Genomic DNA, 23,382 nt, shown 5'->3' with positions numbered 1-23,382 from the left:
AATAACTAGTTTGCCCAGATTTAGCCCCCCCAAATTTCAAACCCTAGCGACGCTACTGGAAAGCGCTAACCGCTACGCCACCCCACTTTACATGTCCTTTGAGTATGTTATAGTCCTATTTTTCCCCCCATCCAACCATACTATAAACTTGGGGATCAAGCAAAATGGGGCCGAGTAATTGAGGAAAATTTTCACACACATACCCCCTCCATAGTAATAGCATTACATCCAATTTTGGAGGCTCATAACTCTGGTTCTACTAAAGATACGGGGGTGTCCTTTGAGTATGTTATAGTCCTATTTGCTCCCCATCCAACCATACTATAAACTTGGGGATCAAGCAAAATGGGACCGAGTAATTAAGCAAAATGTTCATAAACATACCCTCCATAGGAATAAGCTCTCAGTAACCAGTGACAACCTTATGTAACATATCTTAAGCCCATCCCACAAAACCCGAATTCGTAGATATTAACATGGTTGATTTTTGGAGCACAATAATTCCTATTGGCTTTATATATTCCTTTTGTGACTTATTGTGGCGTTTCAAAATAAGCTTATCGTCGTTGTTTTGACAAAATGGAGTTAACGTATCTTTAAGTGTGTTTTTAAGACCTCACTTTAAATTAATTATGCAAAGCCTTAAGTAATAAGATTAAGACCTCACTTTAAATTAATTATGCAAAGCCTTAAGTAATAAGATTAAGTTTTAACTAAAATGTCGCTATAAGCTTAAGTGAAAGAAAAAAGGGTCATTGTATGGAAATGAAGATTTTTGGGTGAAATCCCATTGCTTATACGTATCTTATTTCACATCGTTTATTTCACAATTTTCTTTATAATTCCCCAGATCTCTTCAATATTTAATTTTATGTGGTTTAAGAATTTAAAATTTTCCTTGGTCACCTGTTGGCTGTTTTTGCCGTCGCTCGTATGACAATTTTAACTTATGGTATCGAATTATTATTTATTTACACTACTGCAAGCTGCTTCAACACGAGCGCTTATCGTTTTATAAGGAAATATGATACCAAATACGAATTACCATATATATATAAATGCTAGATATTAATTACACTTATTATCTAAAATATGAGTATACTCGAATTGTCAAGAAGCGATATCTAGTTTACTGGGGGGAAGGTTAAGATGACTAAGTATTCGCGCGACATAGTCCCAGTCCCCCTTTCAAAATACAAGGGGGGATGTAAAAGGAGGCACCGGGCTATTTCGCCTCTCCTCAGTCGGAAAATATGACTGTAATTTTCGTCATTCGCGTCGCGCTGACGTGCGTTTTCAAGAACCAATTAGATGCTGGTTGTAATTTAGTGGCCGGGATTAACTCCGGACCTACGTTTGGACTGGAGGTAAAGCTAGAAATGTGGCGAATTTATAACTTCTCCCTAGTAAACTAGATGTCGCTTCTTGAATTGTTTTATGCAAATGTGGGTTTCCTAACTTAATGGTTTGAAAATTTTTCCACTTATTCAAAGCTAGTTTGTACAGGTTCAATTAATACCCAATTTTCAAATCATTTGCGCTGTAAACGTATTTCTGGCAAACTGCTATTAATCGATTAAGATTTAATAATCTTAATCGATTAATAATTATCTTTTTTAATGTAATTTACTTTTGACGCGATATCTTCCGCGAATTTCAACCGATTTGACTGAAATTTTGTACACCGGTTCTTTATAACCTATAACAGTGTCGTGTAGATTTTAGTATAAATCGGCATCCATCTTGGAAAATGGTGCCTAGAAAACTGAACCAAAGCCGTCTATCACGATAATAATCTGAACACTGGATCATTATATTCTGTAGAAATGACGTGTAGATTTTTATATAAATCAATCTCCATTTTGAAAAATAGCACCCAAAATATGTTTCCTTTTTACTAAGTGTAATAAACACAGTAAATATTTCGTATTTGAGAGAAATTCTAGAGTTACCTAAACCTTGGGTTTGTCATCCTGATTTTTATCAAAGTTTTCCACGAATATTTAGTTATCTTTATCTATAGATTAAAGTAGGGAAATTTTTCGAGGGCTCGGATACTTGTCAATATTACGTATACAATTAATTATTGAAACAGATAACGTAACGTGTGATTAATAATTATATTTGAAGGATGTGTCCCTTTGACTGTTATTGTTTTATCAAACTCCGTCATTGCATTATTTGCATAATCTTGTTGACGTATTTTACTTTCGTTTTATTATAAATGTCTGTAAAGATAATGAAAATCCGTTGGTATAAAACAAGACACCTTTTGAGTATAGAACCATAACTCGTTGCTTGCATTCAACATGGCTGTTACATCAAGTTTAAAAATTGTAAGTTGAAACTTCTTTATTTTATAAATGGATATTTTAGAGTCCACAAAATGAGCATGGGAGATATGGAGTTCAACAATGTTTCCTATTAGCTGTATGTATTCCATTTAAAGTTCGCTGGAAATTTGAGCTTTCCTTATAGGCCTATATAGAGTTCTTTGAACTGTTCGTTGATAAGTCAGTCTAATCAGGGATAGATTTAATTTTAGAAGTAGGAATGGAGAACGGTTAATATTTACTTCAGTCCGACTCATAGACCACCCAGTATAGAGCCCCTCCCTCCAACACGTAACGAAAAGTTTAAATTATCTTATTGGCTGCTCACTTAAACTACGTTTTTTGATGACGTTGCTGACGGAGACGCCGAAAAATTCGTAGTTCCTTTTTACCTCTGTCGCTATGACTTGCCTCTTCTTTCATTCCCCTCCGTCCCGTGGAAGGGGGTCCAGGACTTTGACGCGCGCCCAGATTACTCTGTTCTCCATTCCTACTTCTAAAATTAAATCTATCCCTGATAGAGTTCTTTAAACTGTTCATTGATAAGTCAGTCAGATATAGATAATCTAAAAAGTCCAGATTCTATAGCGTTTATTTAAACTTAAACCACAAATTTAATAGGTTTTGCTATCGTCGGCCTTTTTGGGCCTCATAAGCTGTATACCAAATGACGTCATCTCGGCTTTTGAACCAATCAAAATTGATAATTTTCCTGCACTATACAACTCAAATGTCAATAATTTTGTCATCAAAAACGTTGCGTTTGGAGTTTTCGGGGCCAATCAAGTCACTGTTACACTGAGGAATGTTCCTAAAACCGTTCAAGGTTCTATCGAGTTCAAGTTGGATCACCCTTCGTTAGTTGCCTCTTCCACCATAAATGTTTCAGTGCCGAAAAACGGAGAATATTTCAACGTATCGACGCAAACTAAAACGAAACATGGAATACACGACTTATACATCGCGATACCGAACGGTTTGCATCCGTCCAACATTGAATCGATCGTGTACGCACCGGTGCAAACACCTAACGAAGAACAATGGTATTACATCGTAGGCACCAATGGTAAAGCAATGGGTGTTGAGGTACAAATGGCTGAAAGTAATGTAATTGTCTCTCCTTATGAGGACTCCATTTGGAACCATTTTGGTTTCGAAAAGGTTAGAGAAAATGTTTATAAGATTATAGCTAGGGTTAGCGGTGAAGTTCTTACAGTTCCTGATAATGCTGTTAAGGAGGTTAATGTCAGAACGGCACCATTTAAGAATGAAGACGGACAAATGTGGAGACTTAATCCCATTAGATACGGAAGTGTTTATTTCCACCCTATACATGATCTAACCCTTACTCTAGGTCACTATAGTGGTAACTGGCTAATTAGTGGTAAACAGCATAAGACAGCTTTTAATATTATTCCCATATGTTCCGAATAAGTCGCGCGGCAAAGGTTGACTTGAAAAATGACTTTTTTCTTTTGTAATCACTACTTTTATATTCAAATAAATTAAAATTTTTATAAATAATATTGTCATATACAAGACGATTTCGAGTCCAAAATGTTTTTTGACATTTTGTCGTCCAAGCTACGGTTTTCGTGTAATCATTGTAGTGTACTCGTCATCAAAGGTGCATAGATAATGTGGTAGTACTTTCGTTACTACTTGAAGAGTAAATTAAAGGCCGACTTCCAGCGAAAAGGGTTCTAGCGAACTGAAAACCGAGCATCGAGACTAACAATGGAGCGACCGTGCCGATTTTCGAATCCCCGCTGGGGTAAAAGATGGAAGGGTTCTCGCTGACTGAAAGCCGTGCAATGTGGTTCTAGCGAACTGAAGATGAACAATAGAAATCGTTTTAAATTTATTTCCTCTCGAATTTTTGCTTTCCCCTGAAGGAAATTCTCTATATTGTGTCTCCATTGTTAGTCTCGATGCTCGGTTTTCAGTTCGCTAGAACTCATTTCGATGGAAGTCGGCCTTTAAGACCCTTTGAGAAGATAACTTTTTGACTCATTTAGATGAGTCAACTTTAGTTAAGTAAACTGGTTGAGACTTGTGAACAGAAGTTAAACTTGTGGAATTACCAAATTAAAAATTTATCACTGACTAAACTTTTTGATCCAACTAAGAGTGTCAAAAGTTTTATCGTCTGCAAAGGCCTTTAGTCCCTAACATCATCATGTCCGTTCACTTTCCAATGACGTTTATTGCAACAGCTCTAGGCTATCATATTAATTCTGAGAGATTTTTCGCGCGATTCTAACACATCTCTCATGATATAATCAGGTTTTCCTAGGCTATAACTTTTAACGCTTACGTCAGAGCTATGTTAGTCGTGTTGGATGCAATCAAGTTATGCCACATCACAGTAGATGTGTATTTGAGGTCGTATCCATTCCTATATAAACACCAAATTTCGTTTTTCTTTCATAAGATGGTAAGGTCTCAAACTATCTAGTAACCGAATATAAAAGATAAAATTAGCTTTGCTGTTTTTTGTGTTTTTAATCTTTTTATACATTTATAATAAGTACTTTGAGTAAGAAGTACTTAAGTACAATTGGCGATGGCGTTACTTGTGGTAAGCTTTACATTAAGGATCTTTTAAATTTTGGGGTATAATTGAGAGAAAAATTGCATGCTTAGAACGCTCATTTCCTGAAAAACTGTAATTAAAAATAAATATGGTACGCTGTATTGTTTATATTCTGTTGCCTAGAACCGCTTTGCACGGTTTTCAGTTGCCAAGAACCGCTTTGCACGGTTTTTAGTAGCCAAGAACCGCTTTGCACGGTTTTTAGTAGCCAAGAACCGCTTTGCACGGTTTTTCAGTTGCCAAGAACCGCTTTGCACGGTTGTCAGTTGCCAAGAACCGCTTTGCACGGATGTCAGTTGCCAAGAACCGCTTTGCACGGTTTTTCAGTTGCCAAGAACAGCTTTGCACGGTTTTTCAGTTGCCAAGAACCGCTTTGCACGGTTTTTCAGTTGCCAAGAACCGCTTTGCACGGTTTTTCAGTTGCCAAGAACCGTTTTGCACGGTTGTCAGTTGCCAAGAACCGCTTTGCATGGTTTTGGTTTTCCCTTTGCCTAGAACCCTTTTTGTTTAATACCAAAACTGCACCCATAAAACTTGCGATAAGTTACAAATATTTAACCTCAGTCCACGTTTAAACTAAGTACATTCAAAAACAGGCTACCCTGTTGTTGTTGACAACATCTATCGGTTACATTCTTTGCGACGCAATAAAACCAGAACGATACGTACAATCAAATCTAACTGACGCTTTTGAAAGCATCGAAATATCAAATCAATACATAAACTACAACCCAACAGCCAATAGAATATTAATTAAAAACGTTGGTTTTGGACCATTTGGTGCATCAAACGTCAACATTGTCTTGCAAAACTTACCATCAAACGCGGGAGGTGATATTGAATTCCGATTGGATGGCGTAAACCAAGAACCAATTGGAAGCGTCGCTGTATCGCCAAGCCAACTTCGAAATAGCGCAACCGTTACACCAAGCTGCGGAGTTCATGACCTTTACGTTAAACTACCCAATGGATTAACTCCTGTAAATTTAGAATCAATTACATTTACGTCAGCTAAACCAAAACCGGATCAGTATTATTACATAATTCAACATTACTCTGAAAACGCCTTGTCTTTGAATGGAGAAGTTCGAAAGGTTCCTTTAGTACAGTCAAAGGTGCGCACACTTCTACCATAAGTTTGTCACTGGTTAATGAGAGCTTGTCACTATTCTGATATTATTATTAAATTTATGACCATTTTTGATCCCCATTTAGCTACGAGGTCATAAATATCAACAGTTTCGCTTTACCGAAGTTCGTAACGGCGTGTACAAGATTGTGTCCAAGTTGGGTCAAGCCCTTCAAGTTAAATTCAGTCAAGCAGTTGAGTTAGTCGATGAAGCTGATTCTGAGTTTCAATTATGGGTTATCGAACAAACAGGCGAAGGTGTTGTCCGTTTGAAATCTGCTGTAGTCACAGGATACGATAGTTGCATGACAATTGAATATCTTTCAAAACATGAAGGAATTCGAGTTAAAAATAACTTTTGTAGAGGTTCCCAAACCGAATATTGGTGGTTGGTACCATCAAGTTAAAACCCAACAATTAAAACAAATGTTCAAAAATGATCTTTACAATAAAATTTAAATAAAATCTGACTGAAAATTATATACCACTAGCTGTTACCCGCGGCGTCGCTCGCGTGTAATAAGACCTTCCATCAAAATGATATAAAGAATGGGTAGATTTTACTGATCATGACTAATATTTTTGTAGCACCCTAGGAGCTAAGGCACTCGGCGTTGCCCGTCAGCCCATCAGGACATTTTTTATTACTTTTCACGTGGAGATTATTCCATAAAGAAGGGTTTTCGAATTTCTGGCCGCTATTTAAAAAAGATGGCAACAAATCGAACCCAAAAGTCCATTCAGCCCGTCTATAGGTTAAAGGGCACTGTTTTCTAGATAGTATTGGAGTATTTTTTATTATTAGAAATAACGAAAGTATTTCGTTTGACATTCAATAATCAACTTAATTATATAAGCTTATACCCATACCATGTAACCATGTAAATATGACTCCTAATTAATATTTGATAAGATAAAACGTTTCTTGACTGACAAAATTTATTAATCGCACCATAAGTTTTTAAGTGATATGTTCCATAAGTATGACACTTCCTATACTCTTCGTAATGCTACTGAGAGACTTACAGCTCGAGATAACTAGTTCGAGAAGAAGAAAGACGGAAGCGAGAATTGAAGTCCTACACTCGGTGGTTAATTTTGCATGCAGGACTTCCATCTAATCCTATTTAGTCTGAACTTACTAAGCCTTTGACAGCAGCGCCTCACCAGGCCTCCCTCGCTTTACCTCCTCGAAACTATGACCTGCCTCACTCACTCACTTCAAAATTGAAAGCTCCAGTTTGTAACCAGAGATTAATTAAACAAACTTATGGTAGGAACATATCTTATGAACTTACGATAACACTAATAAAAACCCTTTTATCAGTGTTTAATCACCCAGCAATCTAATCCAAGCCATTTCCCACTACTACATCTGGTAGTCTGAAATAGTGGTACTTCAAAAATGCCCTCAAACACTAACGCAATCGGTGGGTGCCTTATCTAAGTTAGGTAGGGTTAAATACGAATTTTACTTCCAACGATAACGAAGCTCTAACCTGATGACGACGTTCAAAGTTCCTCAATACGGGAGCTGTTAGTCTATTTCCGAATTTGCTAAACGTTTTTAAGACATGGCCCAGTTCAATATGAAGTTTCACTCAATGGTAATTGCCATCGTGTTACTTAATGTTAGCGCATTGCACGCGCAAAACCAACAGACAATAACGTGCCAAGAAAGTTCTACCACATTCGAGTTGATTCAAAAAAAGGCTCAACATTGCATGACCCAGTTATTAGACGAAGAAGAGAATTTGGAAGATTTGAAAAGCATTCTAAATACGTATAAAGATGAGGAACATATCATTTTCGAAGGACACAAAATTCTGGCGTTACCATCGGCAACATTTGAAGAAAATAAGAATTTGAAATCTTTGACGTTGAAATCTTTTAGTTTGGATTTGTTACTAGAGCCAAATTATGCTGATTCGAATTACGCCAGTGCTAAATTGAAAGGATTTGATAATTTAGAAACTTTGGATATATCTGATGCTCAATTACTGTTTGGGTAAGTAAGTTCATAAGATATGTTACTACCATAAGTTTGTCACTGGTTACTGAGAGCTTGTAATTTTGAAGCGAGTGAGGTAGGTCATAGATTCGAGGGAGGCCTGGTGAGGCGCTGCTGTAAAAGGCTTAGTACAGACTAAATAGAACTTAGATGGAAGTCCTAGCTGCAAAATTAACCACCGAATGTAGGACTTCAATTCACGCTTCCGTCGTTCTCCCTCGAAGTAGCTCTCAGTAAGTCTGTGACTTTTCGAGGCATAAGTAGTGTCATGTTAACAGAAATTACAAATTACATTTTACATTAATCATTAACTTAAATTATTTATTTATTAGATGGAAATGGTCTGAAATGGGACAAAACTTACCCAATTTAAAAAATATTAAAATTACAAACAGCGATCTTTATTACGTCAGCACCGATTTATTGAATTTGGCGCAAAGTTTACGATATTTATCGATTGAACAAAGCATGGTTTATTGGACTGAAGAAATAACCGTCACAGATAATTTGGAATGGGTTAGTTTAAGTCACAATAATCTTGAAAATATCCCTGAAGATTTTATCGCAAATAATGCGCCTAAACTCTGGTATCTCGATTTAAGGTAAATTTTAATTAAATTATTAGCGTTTGATGAATTGAATTTACAATTATTATTTTTTTCTGCCATATTTTAGTCACAACGCCTTGACGACCTTACCTGATGGTTTTACCAAAAATATGCCGGCTCTACAAGAATTAAATTTAAGTCACAATAATTTCGACTATATAAGTGAAGACGTATTGAAACCAGTTTGGCCTTCATTGAGATATCTTTGGATTAACGGTAGGCAGGGGTAGATTTAATTTTAGAATTAGGAATGGAGAACAGGGAAATTTGGGCGTGGGTCCAAGTCCCGGACCCCCTTCCACGGGACGGGGGGGGGGTATGAAAGAAGAGGTGGGTCATAGCAACAGAGGTGAAAAGGAATTACGTATTTTTCGCCATTCTACTTCTAAAATTAAATCTATCCCTGCGGCAGGTAAATAGTTAAGGGCTGATAGAGTAATGATGAGGGAACTATTTATCGCGTATGTTTCATGATTCGGTTTAGTAACCTTGCTATAATAAATGTTAAGGGATGTTGTTGGGAAGAATCATGTTACAATTACGAATTACCCCGCTTTGTGATTGGTACACTTCTCTCGAAGAGAAGTATTATACACTTCTGAAATTGTTTATTTTAGATAATCCATTAGAAATTAACGCAAACAGACCTGACTTATGTTTCTTGGCAATGAAAGTTCATTTAGAAGAAAATTTTGAGACGGATGTCATGTATTGGTACGCAGCCTATGTCGATGTTGATGGTACAAACACCACATTTTCTCGTACAAATGAAGCTGAACTGAAGAATAATTACTGCCAAAATTATTATCAATCCATTAAGAACATTTGAAGAGATTACGTGTTCTGCTTTGTAGTAGAAACTTAGTTGGCAATGTGCACAAATGAGCACAAGAAAACGTCACAAGCAAAAGATGCCTTTTTAAAATCTTTTAATCGTTACTGTAGCACTGGGAGGTAGGAATTATTGTTGTAAAACATATACGGTTTTTATTTTGTGAACAGTTACATATTGTGTTCATAAATTTAGCAGTATTATATGGTTGAGTAAATATTTATTGTGAAGTGGATGTTGTTTATTTATTTATTTATTTATTTACTTGTCTCACAATACATTCATTATGCCGAGTGTTATTAGGATAAACACAAATACTTTTCATAATTTATAGCGTTTATTATGCATGAGTGTAACAGAAAAAGGTGTAGTACAAATTTAATGGTCAAAAAGGGTCAAACACGTCAAATTATTAACGTCCCCAATAGACCAGTTCATAAATTCCAGAAGACGAGTGAACACCACAGGGGGCGGCTTAGGTCACCTTTTGGGTTGGCTAGCCTCGCGTCACGCGTGTAGTGGCTCCATCTGGGCGTTACCTCTTGGTTGAACCAAAGATGGCAGCACCATACTAACCGTTCTCCATTCCTACTTCTAAAATTAAATCTATCCCTGGCAATATTAAATTAATTTAAAAAACAAGTGCAGTTTATATTTTAATATTTTCCAAGAAACGTATTTCCTTTTTTTCGCAAATTAAAAAGAGTATTTTGATGTGTTAATATTCAATTAAAATACAATTAATTCCTACTTAAGTTATTTATGGAAATTAGTATAGATAACATTATCCCCCTTTTTTAGAGAAGCACTTCAGTTATCGTCAATACAAGGTCATTTTAATATAATCACTTATCTTTTACCTTAACCCACATGATAAATATGCAATATTGAAGATATTGTTATTAAATTTAACAACAAGGTTGCTTAATTGCTTATTACATTCATCTTTCTACAATCTACACAACTCAAAAGTAAGAAAACCACTCAATCTTCTAATTTTTTTTACACTTAATTATAATATTCATACAATATTAACTAACCAATATAATAATTTAAACTTAACTTTCAGATGTATTCTGTTAAACACTTAGTTCACTGCGTTGTGTTCTTAGGGTTAATATTAACCATTCAATACGCTATAACGCAAAGTAAACCTTACACCGTAAAGAATGCCGATCTTAATTTCGACGACATCAACTTAAGTCTAATTGCACTTGTCATTTTCGGTGTTTTCAATTACCTCGTAGTGTTTATGAAATTTATGATTGCTGGACAAATGGCTTTGGGTTTTTTTGTCTACGATTGTTTTAAGGATTATGTGCAATTAACTGCTAATTTGAAGAAATTACCATTAATCTCATTTCGCGTCGTAACTCGTGGAGATTACCCTGACGTTATTATGAAAATACTTAAAATTAATCAAGATGCTTGTAAAGAAGTTGGTTTGACCAATTACATCATCGAAATCGTAACGGAAAAAGCTTTGCAATTACCAAAGAAAGATGCTAGAGTCAAGCAAATACTTGTACCTAAAAGTTATAAAACAAAGAATGGTACATTATTCAAAGGCCGTAATTTACAATACTGTTTGGAAAATGGCGTCAGTTGTTTGAAGGCAAATGATTGGATAATCCACTTAGACGAGGATACGATGTTAACGCCATCATCCGTACGTGGTATCGCCAATTTCATTCAAGATGACCGTTTCCAAATTGGTCAAGGGACCATTACCTACGATCCCTTCAATAACACAAGTTACTTAACGAAGATACTTACTGGACACCGTCTTTCTATGGATTACGGCATGATACGCTTGACGACTAAGTTGAGCAATAAACCAAAATACGGAATGAAAGGATCTTTTGTCGCCGTTAAAAATTGTGTCGAAAAAGATGTATCGTTTGACGGTGGTTTGTACGCGTCTGTTGTTGAATTCGTATATTTTTCCATGAAATCTTGTCAGTTAGGGTACAAAGTCGGTTGGATTGACGGTGTCATGAGGGAAGTTGGTACATTGAACGTTAAAGAAGTGATGGTACAATATCGTCGCGGGTTTTACGGAATGAAGATATTGTCTAACTGCAAGGATATTGTCGGCGGGAGGTTTATCCTACTATTGTTCTTAGTGTCCGTCATCTTCGGTTGGTTTTATGTACCTTTGTTATTTGCCAATTTAATTTACGGAGTTTGTCCCATTTACCCTGGTTTGATTCAGCACCTGTTTGGAATAGCGGTTGCCATAGATATTTACTGCGCAGTTTTTCAAGTATCTAAATTGGACTATCTTAAAATTTGGGAGTCAGTTCTATTGGTTTTTCTGGGCCTTGTCTTGGGTCCAGTATTTTTTACACTTATTTTTAATATATGTGGTTTGAGAGCGTTTTTACAAAAAGATGTCAGGTTTGAGGTAACCAAAAAAGAAATTTAGGGATGTAATGGTAACTGTGTATTATCGTAAGTTCATAAGATATGTTCACCGTAAGTTTGTTAATCTCTGGTTACAAACTGGAACTTGTCATGAAGTGAGTGAGGTAGGTCATAGAATTCCTGGTGAGGCACAGTCAAAAGCTTAGTACAGACTAAATAGGATTAGATGCAAGTCCTGTGTAGGACTTCAATTCTCGCTAGAACTAGCTCTCAGTAAGTCACTAGCATTACGAAGTATAGTAAGTGTCATACTTATGGAACATATCTTATAAACTTATGATATTAAATCAGGAAATCATGTAGGATTTGTGCATGTTTAAAAGAAATAAATAAAATGGATTTAAAAATAAGCATTTTCGTACTTTATCGTTTTTAATCATTTAACCAAGTGCTTTGAAATTTGTACAGAGTATGAGAGTGAAAAATTAATTAACAATTCAGAAATCAAAACCACATAAATTAATTTAATTTAACTAAACTATTAAAACTTCAACTACTTAAATCATTTCATCCACCAACTCTTTGTAATAAATCCTTTTAGTTCCTCTTGGGTCCGCATGTTGCACCATGTCGTCCACGTCCAAATTGTTCATGTTACCATGTGCACCAAACAAATCTACCATTCTTCTCAAATCGGTGTCCGACATGAACTTCTTGTCGTAACAATCGAAAGCTTCGAAAGCCTCCAAGACTTCTTCTTTAGTTTCTTTTTTGGTATCATTATTTTCCATTATTTTGACAAAATTTGCAAAATCCACTTGGTCCTTTTTGACAACAACGTCACGAAGAAATTCTTCCACTTGTATTTCCATTACATTATGTCCTAAACAAATCATGACGGTTGTGATTAAGGACACGTGAATTTTACCATCGTGGTTCAAGTCGTGAAAGTCGAAAGCTTCTTTGAATACCGCTATTTCGTCTTCAGAGAATTTTTGAGACATCTTAATTAAGATTGATTTAAATGATTGAATGATCAAATTCAAATAGAATTTTGTTCCAATTAGAGTATCTATAGATTGAGTGGTGTTAATAGGCCAAAATAGATGGCGTAAGTAGTGTCAATTGGCCAAAAATTGCGTCAAAGTCCTATTTTTTATTAATTATGCTTTTTATTGTATTGAGTGAAAAACTGAATACTTTTTTTAGGAAAAAATAGGTTAGGCCTAATTGTAACGTTTTGATGGTAATCACGTCCTGCGCATGCGCGGAAACCTTTAGGGGACCATGGAGGTTACGTGTCAATTTGCGGGAAATTTTCTGCCCTATTTGATAAGCTAATTTATAATTAAAGAAAACCGAGAATTTCACCACGATGACGGTATGATACTTAAACATTTTTCTAAGCCTATATTTTATAAACTTTTCAATATTAATTAAATTAATTTCTAGTTGACGTTTCCTGGCAGTTTATGTTGGTTTCAAGTTATCGCATTTCAAATTCTCTCCAGGGCATAGGGTAAGTTAATGTTTTCTTGCTAAGCCTTGGTCAAAGTTACTGTGGTACTGTTTAAGCAAGTCCTATCTGCATCTATGGTAATTGTCTTAGATTGTTTGAGTAATTTTAAGCACAATATATTTACAAAGTACGTTTATTTGAAACACATGATTTTCTATACGTATTTTTGCCAATTTTTAGTGCGTGGTGATTACATTAGTGACGTCATTAAATGGCAAAAAAAAAATACATGTGTGAATGGTTACACTTTAGTTAATATTAAATATGTTTTATACATAGTTGAGTACTGGGAACAATGAGAATCACTAGGAGCTTTAAGTATTTTTGTAAATAACGTAGGTAAAATTTGTTTGAAAAATTGTTTTTTGAGCATTGAGCTTATGTCCTGTAATTAGATTTTTTCGTTTGGGGGCGCTATAACGTGGACTTCGTAAAATACGGTCTTGCCACGGCACCAGCTGAAGCTGTTGTCGAATATCAGGGTGTCTAGAAAATATAAAGTTTGTTAATTTATTATCTGGGAAATGCTAGTAAAACATAATTTGGGTTTGAATCTCTCGATAAGATAAAGATGCGTTGAAAACCCTTGATCGAATAAATTAGGCTTTGAAAAACCCTTGATCAACTAAATAAGGCTTTCCAAAATCCTTGATCAACCAAAACAAGTCTTTAAAAATCCTTAATCAACTAAAATTTGGGCTTTGCAAAACCCTTGATCGACTAAAATGGTTCTTTGCAAAACCCTTGATCGACTAAAATGGTTCTTTGCAAAACCCTTGATCGACTAAAATGGTTCTTTGCAAAACCCTTGATCGACTAAAATGGTTCTTTGCAAAACCCTTGATCGACTAAAATGGTTCTTTGCAAAACCCTTGATCGACTAAAATGGTTCTTTGCAAAACCCTTGATCGACTAAAATGGTTCTTTGCAAAACCCTTGATCGACTAAAATGGTTCTTTGCAAAACCCTTGATCGACTAAAATGGTTCTTTGCAAAACCCTTGATCGACTAAAATGGTTCTTTGCAAAACCCTTGATCGACTAAAATGGTTCTTTGCAAAACCCTTGATCGACTAAAATGGTTCTTTGCAAAACCCTTGATCGACTAAAATGGTTCTTTGCAAAACCCTTGATCGACTAAAATGGTTCTTTGCAAAACCCTTGATCGACTAAAATGGTTCTTTGCAAAACCCTTGATCGACTAAAATGGTTCTTTGCAAAACCCTTGATCGACTAAAATGGTTCTTTGCAAAACCCTTGATCGACTAAAATGGTTCTTTGCAAAACCCTTGATCGACTAAAATGGTTCTTTGCAAAACCCTTGATCGACTAAAATGGTTCTTTGCAAAACCCTTGATCGACTAAAATGGTTCTTTGCAAAACCCTTGATCGACTAAAATGGTTCTTTGCAAAACCCTTAATAAACATAAGTACGTCTTTGAAAAGCAATAACAAACAAAGATAAGCCTATAAAAACCCTACAATAACACCATTACCCTTGATAACAAATGAACATTGGCAAAATATTATTTTGAAAAATATCAAACTTACAAAGACCAGCGTCCTTGCAAATCAAATCTCCGTCCTCTGGTACGGCGTAGCAATTGTGTCTCTCAATCGGTATGACAGTTTTCGCTTCCAGTTTCTTTTTGCCATTTTGTTTATTATCAGGTTTGAAATTTAATCCAAATCCAATATCGTGCGTTTCAGTTTGAAACGACCAACTCAAAGTTGATCCCGGTTTAGTCACAGCAACTTCGACAGTTTCCTTGGCTCCACGATCAATATGAACAGTCTTAATATCCTTGTCCGTAGCTTGTCTTAGACTTAGGGACAAGTAGTATTCTTCCGTCACTGTACCTCCCATAATAACCTGTTGTTACAAGATTCGCAATTAGTTGTACGTACGTACGTCATAACCTCGAAAGGTTTGAGATCAAGAAGCGATATCTAGTTTATTAGGGAGAAGGTATAAGATGCCCAAGTATTCGCGCGCCATAGTTCCAGTCCCCTTTCAAAATACAAGGGGGGACGTAAAAGGAGGCCGGGCTATTTCGCCTCTCCTCAGTCGGAAAGTATGATTGTAATTTTCGTTATTCGCGTCCCGCTGACGTGTGTTTTCAAGAACCAATGAGATACTGGTTGTAATTTAGGGCGGGGATTAACTCCGTATCTACGTTACGTTTGGACTGGAGATAAAGCTAGGAATGTACTTTCTCCCTAGTAAACTAGATATCGCTTCTTGTTAGAATTATCTACACTCACCTTCGAGGAGCAGTAAGGGTTACCGTCAATTTCATCAACAGCAGTACCACCCCAGTGCTTGGGTAGTTGGTTAGCGTCTATAGTTTCAAGTAGAGCTTCTTTCCAGTTATCTGCAAATTGCAAGTACAATTAATGAATGAATTTAGAGGGCGTAATGAGTCATTTGTCCTAATGAAGAGTCGGTTTAATTATTTATTTACTTAGGGTCAGTGTGCCTAACTTTGGACAGCTCCAACTTTAGACACTTTTATTATAAAAATCATATTTAATTACTGGATGCATCAAATTGATAATGAAATAGCTTATTTTAAAGCTTAGAATGTGAGGAATTTAGAAAAAAATACTTCAAAGTCGTAGAATAACATCCGACTACGTTACGAGCCAAATTAGCCCACTCCCCAAACTCGTCCATTTAAATTACGGCCAAATTTGACGGGGGTCAACCCTTTGGTCCCGGGAAATAAGGTTTGACGAAAATTAGAGAAATCATACCTGAACAAACTAGAAACCATTCGAAAGAGCAACTTTTTGGCTTCATAATCCGTATTTTAAACACTGTCTTACGCGGGAAATTCGACGAAATATTCAGCTTTAAAAACACCTGGGCAAATTTCTAACTTTGGACACTTTCATGCTGGCCGATTTCTCCGTTTGTTAACACTAATTAACTCGCGATATTAGCCTTTTTTAGAGTTTAAAACAATAAGGGACACGTCCTCAGTTTGTTAAAATTGTTCCGCGGCAAACAGCGCGCCAAAATAGGCCTAGGCCCTATATACCTAAAAACCTACATAAGTAGCCCCATATTTAATAAAGTTTGTTTTAAAGAAATTTCTGATTTTTTATAGGCCTATAGGCCTATTTTAGGCCTACGTCTAGGTCGGCCTAAGCCTATATTTTAACTTTTGAAATTGTGATTCGCCTAATGCGTCCCCAAGTCACCCTTTTTTCGCTGTCCAAAGTTAGGAAGGGGTGTCCAAAGTTAGGAAGGGGGCGTCCAAAGTTACATAGAAGTGTCCAAAGTTGAGCACGAATTCGGCCTTTGGGGAACTCTACTTTGTGAAAAATGTATTCCATTTAAAAAGTTGAAAACTTGTGAGAATGTGTCTTAAGAATGCTTCTCTCCATTGCTTTTTTAATTTTGAGTCTAACATATAAGCAACGGAAGTTATTCAAGGTTATGCAAAAAGTGTCCAAAGTTATGCATACTGACCCTATATTTAAATTCAAAGCAATTGTTGTTACCTTTTCCGAATATCACAAGTTTGTTTTTAGTTTCTTCACTGATGAATGGTTTGCACATGGCGTAGAAGATTGAAAACACTTTGGGTGCTGTAATATATAATTCAAAACAATTGAAAATCTATAAATAAAATGTACTATCAAGAAGAGATATCTAGTTTATTAGGGAGAGGGTAAAAGATGCCTAAGTATTCGCGCGCCATAGTCCCAGACCCCCTTTCAAAATACAAGGGGGGACGTAATAGGAGGCCGGGCTATTTCGCCTCTACTCAGTCGGAAAATGCGTAATTTTCGTCATTCGCGTCGCTCTGACGTGAGTTTTCAAGAACCAATGAGATGCTGGTTGTAATTTGGAGGCGGGGATTAACTCCGGACCTACCCTTGCACTGGAGATAAAGATTGAAATGTGGCTAATTTATACCTTCTCCCTAATAAACTAGATACCACTGCTTGGTACTATCTAATAAACATGCCGGGGCAAATTATTTTTAATTAATTATAATGTAAGAAATATTAAAATTTCATTTCGAGCTAAAATTAAAAAGAAAATTAAGGGGATTTTTAGAGGTTACTAGTGCTATTAGCATTAACCTTGGTATTTTTCAAGTTAATGTTAGAAAAAGAACATAAAAATCGTAATGTAATTTTCCTCGATAATTATTGCACCTAAAGGGTTTTTGAAACTCGACTGTACATAACTACAAACTCGACTGTACATGGTATGTAAGTAATTGAGGAAAAATGTGTGCATAATATTTTTAAGCAAAGGTCTACACGTAAGCTATATTAGTTAAATTAATGTATAAACTTTCCTTATCGGATTTAAACATGCCCTAGAGCCGTCCGGATCTTTTTTTATCAAGACATGTTTTCGATTAATATGACTACTATATTGATATTATTTTTAAATTGTTGGTTTCGTTTTTGGCAACAGTCACTAAGTTTTCCTCGTAATCAGATAATCTGGTAGTAATTCAGGGTTAATTCGACTTTAAGTTGTCATTTTTAGTTTCAAAAACATGTTGTCAGTCTTATTGATGTTTTAGATGTTTAAAAGGGTTTCTTTCATAAACACAGTGTAACGATTGTCTAGGTCGTTACAAAAGTAACTGCAGTGATTGGTCTAAATTTTAATTTAGGTGGATTTACTCATGTTAATTTAGTTTTCATATGTATATGAAGAATTTTAAGGGTTTTGTCGAACGTGTTTACATTTATGTAACCAATGTTACAAAGATGTAGAGCTACGTTAAATAGCTTTGAAAGAGTAGAGTAACGATTGTTTAGATGTAATTAACCATTGTTACGAAGGGGTTACTGCGCATTTGGTCTTAATTTTAATTTGATCATAATATGAGCATGTCGCGTGTAAACCTTTATGTAACCAATGTTACAAAGATGTAACGATGTTAAATTGAAGTAATTGCGGCCCATTTTGAGCCTTGCACCTTAAAATGAGTGCAATCAGCAAGAGATACTATTTTTAATTGAAACAACGAAACCCGCTTCGGTAAGATTTTAAACTACAGCTCGGTCGAGTTATGAAGTGTAACATTCTTTTGCGAACATTACGTTACATAACTGTAACTTACGATTGAATTATCAGAAACATACGTTGTAGGTACTCATTTTAAAGCTAATGAACTGACTATAATGATGAATGCACTATCCACATTGTATTTCCAACGTGTAACGTTTTAAAATCATGTTAAAAAACACATACCATTAATAACGATCCCCTTTCGTAGAGTTTCGGGGTAATTTCCTTCAAATGTTCTTAATAGCTGAACTATGACGTCAAAAGCTGTAAATAGATAATTACCAAAATTTAAATTAATTAAAATAATTACCATAATATAAATAATTCAATAGTACAAACCTGTTTTCCACATGAAATCCTTAATTTTAAAATCTTCCAAATCGAAAATGCATGTTATTTGATGGATTGGCTTACCAAGCTAAACATTAGGAAAGTGTGAAAACCATTAAATTTAACGAAACAAGTTTTTAAAGAGAGAGAGTACTAACCTTTTCTGTTTGTCGCCAATAAATTCTTTGGGTTAGTTCAAGGTCTTTTATGAAGTATTTGACCACGTCAATCATTTTAGTGCATTTATGCAACCCTCTGACATCTATCTGACCAATGGGGAAGATCCAAATTGGGTTACCTTCTTTGTCGTAGCCAAATTGTCCTCTAGTTGTGAATTTTCTCTGCCCCTGTTCAAGTAATTAATGTTTTGTTGAAAACCGAAATTCATTTTCAACATTGTTTTTTTAATAATTTACCTCATTGGGTTGAAATTCTTCGTGGATTCGATCTACCCTCCATTCTTCGCGCCATTTAAGACTCTGTTTTAATTAATAGCAATTATGAATTAATACATAATACGCATGAATGTGGAACCCCACTATTTTGATGATAATGTTTTAAATTATATGAGGTATTGTTTTCTCCACGGTACTTACAGCTCTTAGCATAGCTTCGGCAGCTTGTAAATCGAATTTTCGAGCTAATATGGTTAAAATTTCAAGTATTATTAGTCTTTAGTCATATCATAAGTTTATAAGATATTTTCAACCATAAGTTTGTTAATATCTGGTCATGACAAACTGGAGCTTGTTATTTTGAAGTGAGTGAGGTAGGGCATAGATTCGAGGAGGTAAAGCGAGGGAGGCCTGGTGAGTGAGTGTGGCGCTGCTGTCAAAGGGGGCTTAGTAATGCAGACTAAATAGGACCTAGATGGAAGTCCTAGCTGCAAAATTAACCACCACCGAGTGTAGGACTTCAATTGACTCGCTTCCGTCGTTCTCCTTCTCGAACTAGTTATCTCGAGCAGTATGTCTCTCATTAGCATTACTAAGTATATAGGTAGTGTCATACTTATGGTACGAACATATCTTATAAACTTATGGTCATATAAATGTACTTCTTGGCCGCCTTCGTTTAATCAAATTTATATATATTATGTAAAACAAAGATAGACAAAGTTGTGTTAGTAGAAATCAATTATTTTATTGGTTTCAAATTCCAAGTCACTCAAACACTAAGTTTGAATAATTTACCTCTTAGCCATTTCAGTAGAAAGAAATCATTGTGGTGTGGTTTAAGAACATCCTTTACCAAGTGTCTGAACTGTTATAAAACATAATATATAAATAATTAAAATGAATATTAATTATTTTTAATATCTTCGCGAATATTATAAAACAAACTCCTTTAACAGTTGATAACCCACAACTTTAACCCATTTTCTATAGATGCTGCCTTTATTATTATTATTACGATAGAGTTTTATTGAAAACTTCTTAGAAAAAAAAAGGGTTTTTTATATTTGTTAAATATTTCTTCCGGAACATTATGTCTATCTGATAAGTTTCGCATGATTTTTGATGAAAATTCCCATTGAAAACCGGTTTGAAAGTACTTTCAGTTTTAGGTTAAACAAACCAGTAAAAGATTATAGCTATAACTCGGGTAATATTGATAGACTATCGGGAAATAGTCGATTAGAACAGGAATGCATACAGCTACTAGGAATTATCGTGTCCTCATATATATCTCCCATGTTAATTTCTATGAATTCGGGCTGAGCTTGAGAACTTACTATCCCCGTCACATTCTGATGGCGTCTTCCTAACTTCAATTTCATTGGTTGGTCACAACGCGAGGCTCTATGCGGGGTCGAGATTATAGATTCGCCAGGTAAAATTCGTCATACATTATGATTAGTCTAGCTAGCTCTTCCCACAATATCCGCTTAGATCCGATGAGTGAAAATGTATACTACACAATCATTCCTAGTAGCTGTATTTATTCCTGGCGTTGTTATATCTCATAGAAAAGAAGTTATGTTATCAAACGCGATTACTACGCTGTTTGTGACATCCGATATGTCCTATTTCATTCACCCTTGTTTAGTCTGAAATTGATGAATATTTTTAATTTGATCGAAAGTTTCAAGTTAAGTTCAATGTTCTCTGAATAATTAGCCGCGTTTATCTTAAAATTTAGTTTGAATTTTTAATAGAAGCTAATGAACTTCATATTTTTGCTTTCATATTGGAAAAACTACCATAAGAAATTGGGTATTTTTCAATACTATCAATTTAATTTTAATTTTAATGTTAATTAAATTCAAATAAAGGTAGCACACTTTTAAACAAAGCTTAATATGTACTGTAGATTTTAGCACCAAATTTTACACTAACAATATCACTAGTTTCTCCGAAAATTTAAATTATAAAATGTTCAAAAAGACACGTTTTGAAAACCAAAATGGTTTATTTCACGAGCTGGTGCTGCGTGTAACCATACATTTTACACGCAAGATAGCGCGTGAAGTCGTTTTACATGCGAGATCGCGCGTGAAGTGGTTTTACATGCAAGAGAGCGCTCGAAGTCGTGTCACGTGGGAAGTTTTTATTGAGCTGATAACTTTAGTGTCCCTTTTTATTAAGTACTTGTTTATTGTTGTTCAAAACATTTTATATCAGATAAGCAAGCCCCACTTTCAATTTTGGGATAGGGTCAAAAATTATTTATGTCTCTAATGTTGTTTTTCAAAGATTTATTGACTGATTTTTCGTAATTACTAATTTTATTCAAAGATATTTTGAAGGTCTTTGTCATGACGAAACTGGACAAATCCCGCACAAATAAACAATTTTCTTCAAATTGAGTTTTTTTCTAATTTTCTTGATTTTAATTTAAAAAAATTGCCAAGAACCTATTTTAAATAATTAACACTAAACGCAGGATTTACGTTTTTTGCGAAACACTGTGTTCAAGGAAAAGTTCACCTTAGTAATTTTTTTATGTTCTTAAAACTATTTTTAACATCATGCAATTTCACCAAAAAAAAAACTGAACAACTTTTGAGGTATTTTTAACATGCAATTTCACCAAAAAAACTGAACAACTTTTGAGGTATTTTTAACACGCAATTTCTACATAGTATCCTTACAAAAAAACTAAACCCCTTTTGATATTTGCAAAACAAATACTTATAAATTTACTAAATCATATCACCCTAATTAAATTAACAATTAAAAATAATTAAAATTAAATCTTACCTCCTTGATTTTGATCTTCTGTTTATCCGGCAAATCATCGACGTATTTTAATTGCAATTCCAAAACCTTACTGGACAATTTTTGCTCCCAAAATTCGTTTTCGTCCTCGAAAGCCATCTAATTAATAAATAAATAAATAAAAACCGATAATTAAAACTAAATAAAACACTATAAAATTAAATTAATCGTATTTACATGTTCCGATTTAATTAAGCACGTCGTATATGGATATGGAGCCATATTAACTACGTTATATTTAAAATTAACACTTTGAAAATTACGAGCTAAATCTAATATCAACCGCACTATTCAATTATCAAAGAATATTTTGTTTGTCAAATCCATCTTGGCCCGAAATCGGAAGTTAAAACGGCACACCCGATAAGCACGAGTTCTCACAAACGTAAGACAAAATTTCTAAATAACAATTTATGTTATTTATCTTGTCTTCGAATTTTTTTATTTATTTGCTTCTATGCTTGAAAGAAATTCATTTTAGTTTCCGGTTTTTTTAGTAAAAACTATTTAACTAGTATTGAGGCTACTATGCCTAAATGAACAATGTGTATGGATGTATCTACAATATTTTCATAAGTTGAAGTTTTGAAGGCTTGGTTTTTTAACGTAACAATATGTTATTGTATGGTTAAGTTAATGGGCTTATAGCGGAAGTAATTATGTGTATGTTAATTATTGTTACGGGGTTTTTATTATTGTTAACTATTTTTAGTTATTTTTCTGGGTTTGTATTAATTGTGCTGTCATCATAGGGGTTGCAAAAAGGTCAGGGAATTTAAAACTGAGAAGGAAAGGTTAGGGATTTAAATCCAAAGGGTATATCTAAGAATTGTTTTAAAAGTTAGGGAGTATGTGAGAATTTTTTTAAAAGTCGGGGTATATGTGATAATTTTTAAAAAAGGTTAGGGAATATGTGATAAGCTAGAGAATATTTTTTTAATATCAGGGAATATGTGAGAAATTTTTTAATATCATGGAATATGTGAGAATTGTTTTTAATATCAGGGAATATGTGAGAATTGTTTTTAATATCATGGAATATGTGAGAATTGTTTTTAATATCAAGGAATATGTGAGAATTGTTTTTAATATCAAGGAATATGTGAGAATCTTTTTTTAATATCGGGGAATATGTAAGAATGTTATTAAAACGTCGAGGAATATGTAAGAATTTAAATTCAGGGAAATTTCATTTAGTGGGGTAACCTGACTGGGTAATTTGAATCGGAAATATGTTTTACAATCTTACAAGAATCAATTAATATTAACGTCAAACATTTAACCCATTTAGTCCATAATTATAATAATTGAATATATTTCAACAACAACCTGTTTTAAAAATTTAAATACTGCTTGCATTTCACAATCAATACACCACTTCATTTTAAAA

General features: G+C 34.7%; 6 protein-coding genes across 6 annotated transcripts; 4 read left to right on the top strand and 2 right to left on the bottom strand.

Moving 5' to 3' along the window:
- Positions 1-4,810: 4,810 nt before the first annotated feature.
- Positions 4,811-6,495, top strand: LOC149615934 (uncharacterized). The gene is made up of 3 exons (XM_089856729.1): positions 4,811-4,914; positions 5,526-6,044; positions 6,145-6,495. Exons 1-3 carry the CDS (start codon positions 4,900-4,902, stop codon positions 6,463-6,465), a joined length of 855 nt encoding a protein of 284 aa, XP_089712855.1. The 5' UTR covers positions 4,811-4,899; the 3' UTR covers positions 6,466-6,495.
- Positions 6,496-7,632: 1,137 nt separating this feature from the next.
- LOC149615933 (uncharacterized) lies at positions 7,633-8,675 on the top strand. Its single transcript, XM_089856106.1, has 2 exons — positions 7,633-8,066; positions 8,402-8,675. Exons 1-2 carry the CDS (start codon positions 7,633-7,635, stop codon positions 8,673-8,675), a joined length of 708 nt encoding a protein of 235 aa, XP_089712232.1.
- A 90-nt stretch (positions 8,676-8,765) lies between these two features.
- LOC149615932 (uncharacterized) lies at positions 8,766-9,549 on the top strand. Its single transcript, XM_089856429.1, has 2 exons — positions 8,766-8,893; positions 9,295-9,549. The coding sequence occupies exons 1-2, from the start codon at positions 8,788-8,790 to the stop codon at positions 9,504-9,506; spliced, it is 318 nt and encodes a 105-aa protein (XP_089712555.1). The 5' UTR covers positions 8,766-8,787; the 3' UTR covers positions 9,507-9,549.
- Positions 9,550-10,578: 1,029 nt separating this feature from the next.
- LOC149615931 (glycolipid beta-1,4-mannosyltransferase egh-like) lies at positions 10,579-11,937 on the top strand. The gene has a single exon (XM_089856105.1). It carries the CDS (start codon positions 10,579-10,581, stop codon positions 11,935-11,937), a length of 1,359 nt encoding a protein of 452 aa, XP_089712231.1.
- A 1,811-nt stretch (positions 11,938-13,748) lies between these two features.
- Positions 13,749-15,263, bottom strand: LOC149615930 (SEC14-like protein 2). The gene is made up of 2 exons (XM_089857037.1): positions 14,946-15,263; positions 13,749-13,881 (listed from the first exon to the last, which is right to left on the bottom strand). Exons 1-2 carry the CDS (start codon positions 15,259-15,261, stop codon positions 13,787-13,789), a joined length of 411 nt encoding a protein of 136 aa, XP_089713163.1. The 5' UTR covers positions 15,262-15,263; the 3' UTR covers positions 13,749-13,786.
- Positions 15,264-15,614: 351 nt separating this feature from the next.
- LOC149615929 (SEC14-like protein 2) lies at positions 15,615-22,360 on the bottom strand. Its single transcript, XM_089856103.1, has 9 exons — positions 21,975-22,360; positions 19,965-20,034; positions 19,368-19,411; positions 19,188-19,250; positions 18,930-19,118; positions 18,781-18,859; positions 18,625-18,705; positions 16,905-16,991; positions 15,615-15,769 (listed from the first exon to the last, which is right to left on the bottom strand). The coding sequence occupies exons 1-9, from the start codon at positions 22,089-22,091 to the stop codon at positions 15,615-15,617; spliced, it is 885 nt and encodes a 294-aa protein (XP_089712229.1). The 5' UTR covers positions 22,092-22,360.
- Between the last annotated feature and the right edge of the window lie 1,022 nt (positions 22,361-23,382).

The sequence above is a fragment of the Phalangium opilio genome, unplaced genomic scaffold (assembly GCF_054372755.1).
Source record: "Phalangium opilio isolate 3A_F unplaced genomic scaffold, DU_Popi_V2 ptg000217l_1, whole genome shotgun sequence".
NCBI lineage: Eukaryota > Metazoa > Arthropoda > Arachnida > Opiliones > Phalangiidae > Phalangium > Phalangium opilio.
This window is presented reverse-complemented; position numbering and strand designations above follow the sequence as displayed.

Bases quoted from the DNA above. Each gene is read 5' to 3' on its own strand.
- LOC149615932 (XM_089856429.1), top strand. From the start codon at position 8,788: ATGCCGGCTCTACAAGAATTAAATTTAAGTCACAATAATTTCGACTAT. The intron at 8,894-9,294 runs GTAGGCAGGGGT...TGTTTATTTTAG, and splicing joins GAGATATCTTTGGATTAACG to ATAATCCATTAGAAATTAAC.
- LOC149615930 (XM_089857037.1), bottom strand. From the start codon at position 15,261: ATGGGAGGTACAGTGACGGAAGAATACTACTTGTCCCTAAGTCTAAGA. The intron at 13,882-14,945 runs GTAAGTTTGATA...TATATTTTCTAG, and splicing joins TTGCAAGGACGCTGGTCTTT to ACACCCTGATATTCGACAAC.
- LOC149615933 (XM_089856106.1), top strand. From the start codon at position 7,633: ATGGCCCAGTTCAATATGAAGTTTCACTCAATGGTAATTGCCATCGTG. The intron at 8,067-8,401 runs GTAAGTAAGTTC...TTTATTTATTAG, and splicing joins GATGCTCAATTACTGTTTGG to ATGGAAATGGTCTGAAATGG.
- LOC149615929 (XM_089856103.1), bottom strand. From the start codon at position 22,091: ATGGCTTTCGAGGACGAAAACGAATTTTGGGAGCAAAAATTGTCCAGT. The intron at 19,412-19,964 runs GTAAATTATTCA...TAACCATATTAG, and splicing joins TCTACTGAAATGGCTAAGAG to CTCGAAAATTCGATTTACAA. The intron at 15,770-16,904 runs GTAACAACAATT...TGCAATTTGCAG, and splicing joins ACTTGTGATATTCGGAAAAG to ATAACTGGAAAGAAGCTCTA.
- LOC149615931 (XM_089856105.1), top strand. From the start codon at position 10,579: ATGTATTCTGTTAAACACTTAGTTCACTGCGTTGTGTTCTTAGGGTTA.
- LOC149615934 (XM_089856729.1), top strand. The intron at 6,045-6,144 runs GTGCGCACACTT...ATCCCCATTTAG, and splicing joins TTCCTTTAGTACAGTCAAAG to CTACGAGGTCATAAATATCA.